Genomic DNA, 15,315 nt, shown 5'->3' with positions numbered 1-15,315 from the left:
GCCTCCTCTGGACTCACTCAAACAGTTCAATGTGCTTCTTGTGCTGGGGGCTCTGGAACTGCACACAGTACTCCAGGTGGGGCCTGATGAGAGCAAAGGGGGAGAATCACCTCCCTTGCCCTGCTGGCCACACTTCTCTTGATGCAGCCCAGGACACAGCTGCTGTCTGGGCTGCGCATGCACACTGCTGGCTTGTGTTGAGCTCTTCATCAACCCAGACCCCCAGGTCCTTTTCCTCAGGGCTGCTCTCCAGCTATTTGCCACACAGCCTGGAGTTGTGCTTGGGATTGTGCTGACCCAGGTGCAGGACCTTACACTTGGCCTTGTTGCATTCTATGAGGCTGGCCTGGGCTCACCTCTCCAGCCTGTCCATGTTCCTCTGGGTGGCATCCCTGTCCTCTAGCAAGCCGACTGTGCCACACAGCCTGGTGCCATCTGCAAACTTGCTGAAAGTGCACTCAATTCCTCTGTTAGTGTCACTGACAAAGATGTTAAACAGCACTGGTCCCAGCACTGACCCTTGAGGGATGCCACTTGTCACTGGTCTCCAGGTGGACATTGTGCTGTTGATCACCACTCTCTGCATGTGACCATGCAGCCAATTCTTTATCCAGCAGTGCTCCACCCATCAAGTCTGTGTTTTTTCCAGTTTGGTGACCAGGATGTCATGTGGGACAGAATAAAATGCCTTACTCAGGTCCAGGTAAATTACATCAGTTGCCCTTCCCTTATCTGCTGTTGCTGTGACTTCATCATAAAAGTCCACCAAACTTTTATTTCAGTGGATCAGCAAATTCCACTTTCACAGGTTTTAGATTGTTCTGACTTGCTCCAATTATATTACTCTGTGAAAACCAGAGGTATTGGGAACATGAGAAAAAGCTATCTGATATGAGAGGGGTAGTAACTGTAGTGGACTACAAAGAAAGAGGCATTATTTTTTACACAACCAAGCATATTAAAATGAAAACTGCAGCTGAACCATACTCCTGCAGTTCTGCTCCTTGCCTTGCAGTGGTCTACCTCAATATTCACTTTTCATTCAAAGCAAGGGGAAGGCTCATGCCTGCAAAGGGAAGTGGGATGAGAAACTGAGTTCAAGAGCTCCTTCAGTGTGTTTTCAAGGTCTTAACACAGCAGAAGTGCTACTTGAATATGGGAATGTACATTTTTTTCAATCTAAGAGGAATACATCTATTCAATTTGCTAATTTACTGCTTGAAGGTGACAGGATTCTCCAGAATGCTTACGGAAAAATCAACTTTCACCTCTTTTTTTATTTCTTAAGGTCTTTTGAGAAACCCAGACAATGTGGCATCCCTCTTTTCTTTCAGGGGCTGGCCACTGTTCCTCCCACTCTCACTGCCGGTAGCACAGCAATAAGCCATGACAGACTTATTGAACTAGGCTCCATCATCATCACAGTATCACCAAGGTTGGAAGAGGTCTCACAGATCATCACGTCCAACCCTTTACCACAGAGCTCAAGGCTAGACCATGGCACCAAGTGCCACGTCCAATCCTGCCTTGAACAGCCCCAGGGACAGCGACTCCACCACCTCCCCGGGCAGCCCATTCCAGTGTCCAATGACTCTCTCAGTGAAGAACTTTCTCCTCACCTCCAGCCTAAATCTCCCCCTGGCGCAGCCTGAGGCTGTGTCCTCTCGTTCTGGTGCTGGCCACCTGAGAGAAGAGAGCAACCTCCTCCTGGCCACAACCACCCCTCAGGTAGTTGTAGACAGCAATAAAGTCACCCCTGAGCCTCCTCTTCTCCAGGCTAAACAATCCCAGCTCCCTCAGTCTCTCCTCGTAGGGCTTCTGCTCAAGGCCTCTCACCAGCCTCGTCGCCCTTCTCTGGACACGCTCAAGCATCTCAATGTCCCTCCTAAACTGAGGGGCCCAGAACTGAACACAGTACTCAAGGTGTGGTCTAACCAGTGTAGAGTACAGGGGCAGAATGACCTCCCTGCTGCTGCTGACCACACCATTCCTGATGCAGGCCAGGATGCCACTGGCTCTCTTGGCCACCTGGGCACACTGCTGGCTCATGTTCAGGCGGGTATCAATCAGCACCCCCAGATCCCTTTCTGTTTGGCTGCTCTCCAGCCACTCTGACCCCAGCCTGTATCTCTGCATGGGGTTGTTGTGGCCAAAGTGCAGCACCCTGCACTTGGAGCTATTGAATGCCATCCCACTGGACTCTGCCCATCTGTCCAGGCGGTCAAGGTCCCGCTGCAGAGCCCTTCTGCCCTCCAACCCAGCCACATCTGCCCCCAGCTTGGTGTCATCTGCAAACTTGCTGATGACTGACTCGATGCCCTCATCCAGATCATCTATGAAGATGTTAAAGAGGATGGGGCCCAGCACAGATCCCTGAGGGACACCACTAGTGACTGGCCGCCAGCTGGATGTGGCACCATTCACCACCACTCTCTGGGTCCGGCCCTCCAGCCAGTTCCTAACCCAGCACAGAGTGTTGCCATCCAAGCCATGGGCTGACAGCTTAGCCAGCAGTTTGCTGTGGGGGACAGTGTCAAAGGCCTTGCTGAAGTCCAGATAGAGCACATCCACAGGCCTCCCCACATCCACCAAGTGGGTCACCTGATCATAGAAGGAGATCAGGTTGGAGAGGCAGGATCTGCCCTTCCTAAATCCATGTTGGCTGGATATGAAGCATGGTTTGTGATTTCACCCAATCAGTCAGCTTTTGCAAAAAAAAAATCATGTGACACTTATAAATAGCAATGAACCAGAGAATGGCTCATCTTTGGGAAACTCTACATCACTCAAGTCATGCTGAGTTTAATTTTCAGTGCTAAATATACATCAAAAAAATGCAGTGTTGTCTCATAAACCAAACTCCTACATTCTCATTCATGGTCAAACACACTCACATCTCACCATCTCCTCATGTATTGTCCATTTTTCTAGTACTCCTCTTTCCTATCACCCCATGTTTTGTTACAACTCTTTCTCACCTAGATTTTGCCTCCTAATGATGGCCATTCTGGCTCTTCCCTCTGCAAACACTCTTATACTGTTAAAGTTAGCAATTACTATGACAGGAAAAAAATAAGTATATCACAAAAAGCATTTAAGCACTGTACAATCAGGGGCCAGCTGAATTTTCATTTTGAACCTGAGGTCAGAAATACTGAATTGATTTTGAAGCAGAATTACAGCATGATAGGTGTTGGAAAGGACATTTGGAGATGATCTAGTCCAACCCCCCTACCAGAGCATGTTTACCTAGAGCAGGCTGCACAAGACTGCATCCAAGCAGTCCAACTGTGACCTGCCCTAGGTGTTCCTGCTTTGGCAGGATGTTTGGACTAGATGATCTCCAAAGGTCCCTTCCAACCCCTACCATTCTATGACTTTATTATTCTATGACAAGCAGATTTTGAACGACTCCAAAGACGGGATACCCGACCACCTCTCTTGGCAGTGCTCCACCATCCTCAAAGTAAGGAAGTTCCTCCTTCGTGTTTAGGCAGAACTTCTTGTGTTCAAGTTTGTGCCCATTACCTCTTGTCCTGTCACTGAGCTCCACCAAAAAACAACTGGCTCCATCCTCCTGACACCCACCCTTTAAGTAGTTATAAGCATTTACCCATCCCCCTCAGTCTACTCTTCTCTAGACTTAAAAGCCCCAAGTTCCTCAGCCTTTCTTCCTAAGAGTTCTAGTCTCCCAATCATTTCTGTGGCCCATTGCTGTACCCTCTCAAGCAGTTCCTTTCTTTAACTGGGGAGCCCAGAACTGGACACATTACTCCAGATCAGGCACCTCTGGGGCAGAGAACCTCCCCATGACACACTCTTCTTGATGAATCCTGGTTAAGTGATGTTATTACTTACAAAACAAAAAAATAATTACTCAACCTCACAATGCTATATATTTCCAACCTATTTTCTTAGGAAAAGAAATGCTGCATAATTATACCATTTCCACATACAATTAAGCTAAGGAAACGTAATTAGAATAGTTAATAACTACATTCAAAAGTTTTACACCTGCAGTAAAAATGAGAGTATTTCTTAAAATGAGAAAAGCTAAACAAATACTTTGCCCTCAGCACTGAAAAACAACCGATCCAGGGGAGCTGCTACATAATCAAAAGAACAAGGAAAAAGCTGACTGAGAAAAGTCACTGCAAAAATCACAGTGAACTCTCACAAGAATGTGCAACCAATAGCTACAAGTCTGCCCCCCCTTCCCACCTCACCATTTGATGTCTTTTACTGAAGCAGGATCAAAACAAACAGATGCTACTACTTTCCCACCTGTAAAGCAAATAACTTGTAAAACGCCATCCAAATGGTGCCAACATTTTCTAGCCTTTACTAAGGGCGTTAAACTGCTAAAACCTACAAAAGGACTCCTGGGTTAACTTTTGGACTCACAAAATAACTGAGTATTTCCATAATGTAATCCCTCCCAGCCAATTTTAAACCATTCAGCTGTCTTTAGCAGTATGCTAAGCTGGTTAAAACAGAACTGAAACTCCTCTGTTAATGTGAGACCTAAAGCGCAAGTAACAAAATTATCACCTGCAGACCAAAGTGTCAGACCACTGGAAATGTGTTAAGTGTGTATGGGTGCCTGTCATCTCACTCTCCTGATGAAAAGCACGTTGCAGTGTCTCACAGCACTCTCTGCCCTTTCAGCCTCCCAGAAGGGCCAGATTCTAGGATGTGTAAAAGCCTTCATTCTTCCTACCACACAGAAGTCATAGTCCCACCTGCCTTGTGGCACTGGAACCATCCACCGACTTGGTCCCTTGTTCCTGTCTCAGCTGTTGTAAACAGCATCTGTAAAGATTTCAGTGGAGAATTTTGAGTATAAGGAGCTTTCCTTAATAATTAAAACAAAGATCAACATTAAATTTCTGCAGTTTTCCATAACACAAAGTGCTATATCTTCTCAGACATAAAATGAAGGAACACAAATGTATCTCGGTGTGCCCAAATTCATAGAATCTGAAACTGCTTTGCCTTACTTCACAGTGCATCTAGAAGGACTCTCCCTGCCAAATCTGGAGGGAGACATACCACAAACTTAGCCAGCCAGGCTTTCTATGAGTATTTTATGCTCTCAAAGTAAAGTTGAAGCTGCCACACCAAGCTAAATATCACCACCACTGACATCCTAAACAAACTGTTTACTCTTCATAGCAGTTGTATTTGCTTTTTCTCCATTGGAGTTTAAATGAGGCCTTACATCATTCTCTTATGAATGACTCAAAATGCATCAAAAGTCTCCTGTCCCCAACTGTTCTAAGCTGTCTTAAAAGATTTGTTTGTACCACAAACACTGGAAGTCCATTCCAGAAGCTCTTCCCTATAAGGACTATCCATTATTTCTGAGAGTGAAACTAATCTGAACTTTTACCCTTTTGTGTATGTGCATATGATCCTTTAGCTCTAAATTTTCTCCTTGCCTTTGACATTTATGTTGAGGAATATTTACAGAGAGCATTGATGTCAATCTAATTCCTTCTCTTACTTGGTATCATTTGTCTCCTACTCATCCCATTTTACCAAAGGCTCCAGTCTCATAGGACAACTCACTTTCTCTTTCTGATGGCATATTTTCTCTCAAGTGAAGCAATTCAGTTCTTCCTCCAGAAGTCAAGTATTTTCTTTCATGTTTTATTCATGATCATATTCCATGGGTCACCCTGTATCTCAGATCTGTCCAATTTTAATTTCAGTAATTTCGTAGACATTAAGAGATGTTGTCTATGATCTTATTCTTCTGTTTCATTCCTCTGATTTAATGTAAAACCAGTATTCACAGTTTTACCTGTGACACTCTTCTATATGCTTTAGCAGGCAAATACTAAAGCATGAGTACTTTTTCAGTACTTAAAACAGGCAACACACATCCTATAATTTCCACAACTTATCATTACTGCATATTCAGGCCACCTCCTCTACTTCTTCAGTAGCACTCCTTCATTTCCTCTTCTTTATTTTGACCATTATGGAAAGCAAGAAAGAAAAATTCCTTGCATACATTTCTTTACTTACAAGTCTGTGCAAGCAGGCTCCTTTGTTTGCTCGCTTCTTGGCTTTTTCCAAAGTTAGCCAAGATCAGTCTTGCACCTTCATATTAAGTTCAGCAGTTTAACCGCTCATCAGCAACAATCAAACACACAAATCACACACACAGTTGCAAGGATTAGCACACAGCCCTCACACTCCACCAGTAGCCAACTGAAAACCACAAGACTATAAAGTGGAGCTAAGCAAACTACAGAGCAGCTACAAGCACGTGCCTGTCCTTTGCTGTTTCTCCCCATGTAAGAAGGTTATGTATCAGTCACCAAAATGAATTAAAATGAACTGTCTCCGAATGCCCACACCACTGCTCCCTATTCACTGTCCGAACGGTCACCGCTTGCCAACAGCACTACCAGCTGTACTGACTTATTTACTGCTTCTGTCTAGCTGAAGAAATACTGAACAATAAGAGAGAACAAATGTTGTTTCCCATAGTAGATTGGGAAGAAGAGGCTGTTATTCAAAGGAGGAGTTATTAAGTGTGAGGAACGAAGCTAAGGTAATTGCTCCAGAAACTGCTGGAGTCCTATTCTGATTTAATTTCTACTAAAGCAAGAGAGGTCAGAATTTGACCCTCTAAAAGGTAGGCATGGGATGAGTGAATCAAGTTTCTCTTCGGTCACAGAACATTTATTCCTCAGAGATGAGACTTTCAATCTGATGGTGGTATCAGAGTAAAGGTTTCTATCTGACTTGTCATCGAAAAAGATCTCCGAGCTCCTTGCTTTCAGTCAAATGAGAAATGTAGGCACTGAAAAAACACTGAACTATTGTAAGCTGAAATATATATTTCCATCTGCAAAAATAGAAGCTAGATTTTATTTTCCAGGTACCAACAATATCCTTAAGCATGGGTAGGAATTATGCCCATCAACCGCCTTAAGTATTGGAAACAAGACGAAATGGAAACTGGAGAAGGTTGTCATTGGAATGAATGTATGGTAACACAAGTTGTTCCACAGAGTTCACTTCAGATCCCCAAAGCTACAACAAAGACAAGATCTCTTCTGCTTGAGGAGAGAGGACAAAGGGGAAAACAAGAATGTCTCATACTTAGAGGCTTTCTTAATGCAAAATCAAAGTGTATCAAGGAGTTGGCACCTTTACACTCATGTACCCAGTGAAACTTTACAAGATGTGAATTTTATGTTGCTTTTCTGTATCAAACTGCAGCTAAACAGCAGTCACTGTCTTCCTGGCACTGAGCAGAGCTTTGACCAACATATGAAACAAGAACTTTGATCCTAAATAGAAAGTATGCTACTTGAAAAGAAAGAATACTAGATTACCTTGAACAGGCACCAGAAAGATCATTCCAGCAACAGCTACTGCAACAATTAAGAATCAGGCACATGGCACTTAAAGTAAGATATGAAAACATAGCTCTGAGGCTCCCTGTAGAGTTGTAGACCGAGATGCACAGCCTATACCTACCAGGGTAGGTATAGGCTGGATGTTAGGAGGAAGTTCTTCCCAGAGAGAGTGATTTCCCATTGGAATGGGTTGCCCAGGGAGGTGGTGGAGGCACCGTCCCTGGAGGTCTTCAAGAAAAGACTGGATGGGGCACTTAGTGCCATGGTCTAGTTGATTGGATAGGGCTGGGTGATAGGTTGACTGGATGATCTTGGAGGTCTCTTCCAACCTGGTTGATTTTATGATTCTATAAACCCTCAACTACTAAACACTAAGAATCTCAAGAAATGCCCATCCCCATAACAAACAGCAAAACAGTTGAGGTGGAACTTCACATACCTATAGACTCAACTTGGTGCTCCTTCACTCAGAATACATACATTCTGCTTCCATCTCACTTCAGCCATCAGTGTAATCACAGAATCACAGAACATCAGAAGTTGAAAGGGACCTCCAGAGTCCAACTCCCCTGCCAAAACAGGATCTCTTAGGGTAGTCTGCACAAGAATGTGTCCAGGTAGGTTTTGAAAGTATCAAGAGAGGAAGGCTCCACAACCTCTCTGGGAAGCCTGTTCGAGTGCACTGTCATCCTCACTGTAAAGAAGTTTCACCTCACATTGAGGTGGAACCTTCAAGCTTGTAGCCATTGCTCCTTGTCTTATTGCTACTGACTACTGAAAAGAGACTGGTCCCATCCACTCAATGTCCACCCCTCAGATATTTCATAGAATCATAGACTTCCAAACCCTCTGCCACAGGCAGGGGCACCCTACCCCTGGCCAGAGCCCCATCCAGCCTGGCCTTAAACATCTCCAGGGACAGGGCCTCAAGCACCTCCCTGGGCAACCCATTCCAGGGTGTCACCACTCTCATGGTAAAGAACTTCCTCCTCACGTCCAGCCTAAACCCACCCATCTCTAGCTACATTCCGTCCCTCCTAGTCCTGTCACTCCCTGATATCCTAAAAAGTTCCTTCCCAGATATTTGTAGACATTCATCAGATCTCGCAGTCTTCTCTTCTCCAGATTAAACAGCCCCAGGTCTCTTAGTCTCTCTGCACAGGGCAGATGCTCAAGCCTCCCAACCATTCTTGTGGCTCTCCACTGGACTCTCTCCTGAGGAAGGTCCACTCTTACTTGCCCATGGTAATACCTTATTCTCCACATAGCTGTGGTGTTTCTATAATTAAATACTGAAATACTCTCTAAAGATAACATGCTACTTTTTAGTGAGAGTAGATTATTTGAAAACAACATTCCTTTTGATCATTGTCTCTGTTCTCATTTAAATTTCCCAGAGACTCAAATACAGTTGATAGAGTCAATAACAATTTATAGGATACCCTTCCCTCTTCTTTCCCAAAAGAAAATGAATTAGATGGAGAGAGGGGGAGGTAAGCACACCCAAATAAATAATCTCACTGCAATTTGGAAGTTAAAAGAATAAAAGTGTAGTAATAAATAAAAGGTATATGAGGTTGGGAAGTTACAAAGATATAGGGAAGGGAAAACAAGATATGAAAGAGGTAAACATACAACCAGATTTGGTGGCAATGGGTTTGTCCACCTCATGGGTGCTGGCCACGTGGTGTAACAAAATGCAGCAGGAAACAGGAATGGTGATGCAGTCAGGCAGAGAGACAGGGTGAGAAAGGGAAAAGAGGAAGTCCCCCTGCTTTTATGGATCTTAGACAGGAAGGGGGAGTTGGCTAACCACCATCACCTGGTAGTGTTCAGACCCATCCCTGGGGAGGGGTCAAGACCACCTGGGGTCAGGTTCAAGACCACTCTCCCAGGAGGGTTAACCCTGTACCTGATTATGCAATCAGGTAAGAATGGCAAGGCGGGGGGGGGGGAATAATTTAAATAAAAGAAGTGTCCTTGAAACCCAAACACTTCTGTTTAGCACAAAAAATGAAACACAACTTACTTTTATTCTTTTGACAATTAAAGCTTGAGACAGGTACACTACAGATTTTCATGTAATTTGTAAAGACAATGCAACCATCCATAGCTGTTGGCATACAAAACTGCAAGGTCAGATCTGAATTTCCTCTATGGTTTGACCGCATTTCTTTTGTCACTTCAGACATTTGAAAGGTACCTGATTCAAATTATTAGTGATTAAAATAATCACCACTGAAGTAAACTCACTTCAGACATTTGAAAGGTACCTGATTCAAATTATTAGTGATTAAAATAATCACCACTGAAGTAAACCCAGTACGTTCTTTATAAATACTATTCAACTGACACTCAAAACCAAAAGCGGAATCAGTTTCTTCTTCATTCTTCTTTGAATTGAGTCTTAAGAAAGCAAGAACTGAAAAAAAAAAACACCAACCAAAAAAAAAATCAAACAAACAAAAACCCAAACCAAAGCAAAATGAAACACCACCAAAACCTATTACTTAGAGTTACTTCTTTTTGTTCCCCCCCTAAAAATTCAGTATTCTCTTTGTAGCTGCAAGAAGCTATGTTACTTTCAGGAAAATCTGCACTGAGTGAATGTCTGAAGGCTGATCATTCTCCTATGCTGCAGTTACTGACACTTTATTGGGTTTAGCCCTGAAGGTCACCCAAAAAAAATGTACTTACCTTTTGTTTTGGAAAGAGTTTTGGAATGGAAATCAGTCTGTTGCTACGTGACTGGTTTCCAGGCAGTAATTCCACTCACTTCTTTGGGGAAACATGTTCTTCTGTTTCTGCAAATGCTGTTTATATGAAGTAAATCCAAGCATGTTCAACTCAGACAATGTACTGTGAATCCACAACAACAACAAAAAAAAGCATTTGCAAAAACCAGAACATAATACAATGTCTTCTGTCAGCTCCTATCTGGAGAAAGAGATGCATCACACACATGACAGATTGCTGGCATTATGTCTCCTGGCCGCTGACTTGAGAGTATGCCAGCTTTCATGAACTGTACTTGATCCATTCAATTTATTTTGTGAATAAGCACCTACAGCTTCCTCCATTGCTTATGATGTTTCAAGGGCTTAGACATATCAAAACTAACAAGTGACAGTGGAAACACCATATAAAAGGTGAACTCTTCACCAAATGCTGATCAACATCTCTCCATAACAAACCAAGGATTTACCTGTACAAAGCCTTCTAGTGTAAAAAAGGTTTTATACACTATTTTTATTTGTTCTTTCTTATAAAAACTGTCTCTTGTTGTGCTAGTTTGAAGCAGGCTAGAATGTTTTGGTGAGAAGAACTAGAAAGGAAGGCTGTGAAAGGAAAACAACGGTGATGTCTACTTCACTCAGAGTCTCGCAAAGGAGTTTGGGAAGGAGAAATTAAAACATTAGATAACACTCTCACCATTTTTCACTCACTCTGCCTTGGGCTGCTGACTGAGCTGCATCTCCCTAACCTCACCTTCCATATTTGGCCTAACCCACCTTTGCTTCATAACCTCTTGGCTGAACCTCTATTCTTCTTTAGGACTGGGGTAAGGTTGAGAGGGACAGGGGGAAGGTGCAGGGGTGGTTGAGAGCCCCTCCTGGGGACTCAGGTTTCTGGGAGGGGAGTTGTGTTTCTGTATTACCTTTTACCTTGTATATTTCTGTCTATAACTGTATATACTGTAAATATCTGCTTGTATATTGTGCTAGCTGTAAGTAAATAGCTTCATTTATATTCCCAGAGCCGTCTGAGACTAGTCTGGGTGATTTCTAAAGTGTGGGGGGACGGGGAACACCCAAACCATCACACTTGTTTTGTCCATTTAGGACTTGTTATGACTCCCTTGTGTAAGTTCAGAAAAAAGAAAGGTAATTAAAAATTTCAGTACGACAGGATTCAATCCATTCAAACTAAATTTAAACATCATTACTCAGATCAAACTTCACTGCCTTGTTTTCACCAGCCTTGAACTGAACAAGCCGAACTGAATCGAGCTCTTATTTGGTTATTTATTCAGGCAACAAATAACTCACTTGGAAAGGCAGAGCTCAAAATCCACATTCATATCTGTTGAATTTTCTAAAACGTCAAGAAAATTATTTCATCTTTTAATGTAATTAGCATCCAGTAACATAAACCAGTACACCAGCTTTCACTGGCTGTTAGGCTTTCCACTTACGAGAGTCTTTGGTTTGAATGAATGCAGAAAGAAAATGCTTAAAACTGCATATTGTAAATAAGGGGTGAAAAGTCAGAAAATATGCCATACCAAGAGTTAGTCTGCTTATTTGCTAAAAATCAAACCATTATGACAACAGGTTTTATCTTTAAAAAAAACAAAACAACAAAAACAAAAACCGAAATCCAGACAAACAGAGAAAACCACCCCAAAACAAGTTCTGCAAGATCAATTTATCTGGAAAAGGGAAGAAAGAAAAAAAAAAAAAAAAAAAAAGATAAAATAATGCTACTGGGAACAGAACAGGATTAGAAAGAAACCTGGGATCAGACCTTACAGATAATGTAAGATATACGCAGCACAAGGCAGCTGAAAAGAGTTTGTGTGTGTGTTTGTTGGTTATTTTGCAGGGTGAGGATTATAAACCCACATCTTTTCTGATGTGGCTATGAGGGCTGTATCTCCCAGCTGCACTGTCTCGTGCTGCACACACCCTCCAAGGCGATGAAGCTGCATGGACTCTTGGTCCAAATCAAGGCTGCCTGTGCTCCTGAGAACAATTTACCAAACTCACCTACAAACTATATTCAACCCATAGACACACATTAAAGAACATGATTCAAGCTGCAAAGCCATTCAAGAATTGTGTAAGGGAAGTTAACTTGCACATGGAAATGTAACTCACTCTTTGCAATACGAGGTATAACTTCATCTTTCATTACAAGACTACATACACTTTCTCTACAGATGCCAGGCTGGGCTGTCAAAGAAGTCATACCCTGCAGCTTCCTGCTGCGTTGTTTGCACAAGATGACAGGTCCAGTATCCACAAGCTACAGAGATCTAAGAAGGAAGCTCTCAGTGTTCACTTCTCTGTGCCTCTGCTAAAGGCTCTGACCTGAAGGAGTTGGGAATGAAAGCTCTTCTGCATAAACTGCAAGTCCCTTATTTTCTCTGTAGGTGATTTGATATTTTGGGATCTGACCTGTAGAACAGCGTAATATAACTGACCAATATTGTGAAAAGATCACAAGCTGGGAAGAGGGCACCAACAATCAGTGGACACGTTGAGTCCTAATTGCATCTGTGTTTCAGTTTCACATATGTGAAACGTGGGGAAAATGATACCTTGCTGCCTTATACTGTCATGTAGAAAGAAATGCCCACTAATTGTGAAAACTCTGGCTGGCAGTCTCTAGGACAAATCTGATGCCAGGGTATTGGTAAACTTTCCTCATTCAGTTATACTTTTTCCATAGTGCAGGCAAGTCACTGGTTCAGTCTCTCAGCTGTTGAACAGAAAGCACCATCTTTCTCCATAGGGCTTTTATGTGAACAAGGACACACTTGAGATTATGAGTGCCTCTGACAACTGACTGTGGTGATGTAGGATATGCTTAAGCACCAAGCACAACCCAACATACTAAGTGAAGAGTTTAAATGCTTCAGGAGAAGAAATTTAATCTGAAATTATACCCACGTTTTCTCCACCTGCATTTTCTCCTGATTCATTTGTAGCACCTAGCAATGCAAAGCCAATACTGGAAAGTGACAAAAATCTGAGTAAGGGATGTGTTCCCATCTAATACACGATACTACGTTGGTGCTCACATCCAACATGGAACACTCATGAGGATAGAAGTCCTGCCACTAAGGGTACATGGAGCAGATGGATGCTAACACAGTTCGTGCACGTGTATTAATGCACAGCAAATCATGCCTAAACAGCCACACCATTCCAGTTAGGCTGAAGCTTTTCTCCTGAGCACTGGAAGGATTTTTTACCGTTTTGCTGTAAAGATGAAAGGTCCAATATCAACTAACCACAGAGATCTAAGAAGGAGAAGGAAGCTCTTGGTGTTAAAGCTGACAATCCACAACATTTGCTTCCAGCTAACATTACATCATACACAGATATATTGCATAAAATTAGATATAGCAAACTATTTATGCTACTCACCAGACTAGCTGGGAACAGAAGGTCCTTCTTCCCAAGAAGAGTTCGCCCTCAAAACCCTCATACTCTCTCAAAGCACCTGCCTCTCATCTACTGCGTGCTTTGCACCTTCAACCCACACTCATCTGCTCGCACTCTGCTGCGCACATCTCTTAGGTTTCCGGTCCGGCAGTCGACCAGGGAATGGGTCTGTGGATGGGGTGGGCTGCGGGCAGCCTCCCCACTCTTCCCTTCGACATAACCCAGCGGCCGAGGAGCCACCAGGGCCCTTTCCTGCCACCCACCATTTACCTGGAGCAGGTGGTGGGCTGCCCGGTATGCGAGGCGTGGGCCTCCCTGCACGCCCGGTGGCAGCCGCCCCGTGCCATAGCCATGCCAAGCCACCACGTAGGGGTTGTCCATGGTCAGCCAGTAACGCACCTGCCCGCCAAAATGGCGGAAGCAGAGCTCGGCGTAGTCGCGGAAGAGCTCGGGCAGGACAGGGCTGGCCCAGCCACCAAAGGTGTCCTGCAGGCTCTGTGGCAGGTCCCAGTGGTAGAGGGTGACGACGGGCTCGATGCCCAGCTCTCGCAGGTGGCCCAGCAGCCGGCGGTAGTGGGCCAGCCCGGCAGGGTTGAGGGGCACCGTGCCGTTGGGCAGCAGCCGCGCCCAGGACAATGAGAAGCGGTAGTGGGAGACCCCCAGGCGCTGTAGACCCTCGACGTCGCGGAAGATGTTGTTGTAGCTGTCGCTGGCCACGTCGCCGCCCGCCGGCCCCGGCGGGGCGGACCCTGGCGGCGTGGCTGGACGGTGGGCGAAGGTGTCCCATACGGAGGCGCCTTTGCCGTCCTGGCGCCAGCCCCCCTCCGTCTGGTAGGCGGCGCTGCCCGCTCCCCATAGGAAGCCGTCGGGGAAGGTATCGTGAAGGAAGAGCTGGTCCTGCGGGTAAGGCAGCCGGGCGAAGCGCGACCAGGTGCCCGCGCCCTGCCCCGGCGCCCCGAGCAGCGGCCGCCCAAGCAGCAGCAGCAGCGACAGGTGCGGCAGCGGCGCGACAGGGGACATACTCTCGGCGGGGCTCCGCGACGGCGGCTCCCTTCTCCCAACCCACCGCCGCCCCCTTTTATTTCACCTCGCCTCTCCACCCTCCCGCCCCAGTGGGCACGGCTATTAATAATTACCTCGGAGCTGCCGTCTGCCTCCTTACCACTCGGCTCCCTCGGGGAGAGCTGCCTCCGGGGGCGGGATCCATGGGGCGAGACGAGGCTGGCGGCGAGGAGAGGGCGGCAGCGGGAACGGGGAAGAGGTTCCTCAGCGGAGAGACGGGCGCTGTCTCCCCGTCGGAGCCACCTCTGTCACCTCCACAGTCACTTAGGGCGGAGATTCCCGCCCGCGGGGGGCAGCGGTGGCCGCTGCAACCCTCTGCTCCGCAGGTCGCTGTCGTTTCGGTGCCCCCTGGGACGCGGGACCCTCGAGCTGCCCTGCACCCTTTCTCGTAATGGCGTTTCGGAGGAGCCCTGGGAGAGGCCCGAGGGTGGTTCCCTCTGAGCAGGTGCGTGTAACCCCCTTCTTAGCCACCACCTCCCCTCATCTGCCCCATCGCAGTGCTGCCGTCGAGGAGCTGAGGCGCCATGGGGAGCTGCAGTCTGTGGAGAAGGAGGAACGCGCGGAAACAAAAATGATTTTTCCTTCACCTGGAATTTCCTTCGTGCTACCTTGGCTAGAGACATCACGGCTGCGATTGCTCCTGTAACAGTAATGACAGAGACACACGTTTCCCAAGGACATCATACACTCACCTCCCTCTC

General features: G+C 45.5%; 1 protein-coding gene across 1 annotated transcript in view; it reads right to left on the bottom strand.

Annotated features, from left to right (window-relative positions):
• Positions 1–14,572, bottom strand: part of KL (klotho) — a 75,347-nt gene extending 60,775 nt beyond the window's left edge. Inside the window, exon 1 of the mRNA XM_064167930.1 lies at positions 13,823–14,572. Coding sequence (XP_064024000.1) covers positions 13,823–14,572 — 750 coding nt within the window. The remainder of the gene's footprint in view (positions 1–13,822) is intronic.
• Positions 14,573–15,315: the final 743 nt, after the last annotated feature.

This window comes from Pogoniulus pusillus, chromosome 3 (genome assembly GCF_015220805.1).
Source record: "Pogoniulus pusillus isolate bPogPus1 chromosome 3, bPogPus1.pri, whole genome shotgun sequence".
NCBI lineage: Eukaryota > Metazoa > Chordata > Aves > Piciformes > Lybiidae > Pogoniulus > Pogoniulus pusillus.
This window is presented reverse-complemented; position numbering and strand designations above follow the sequence as displayed.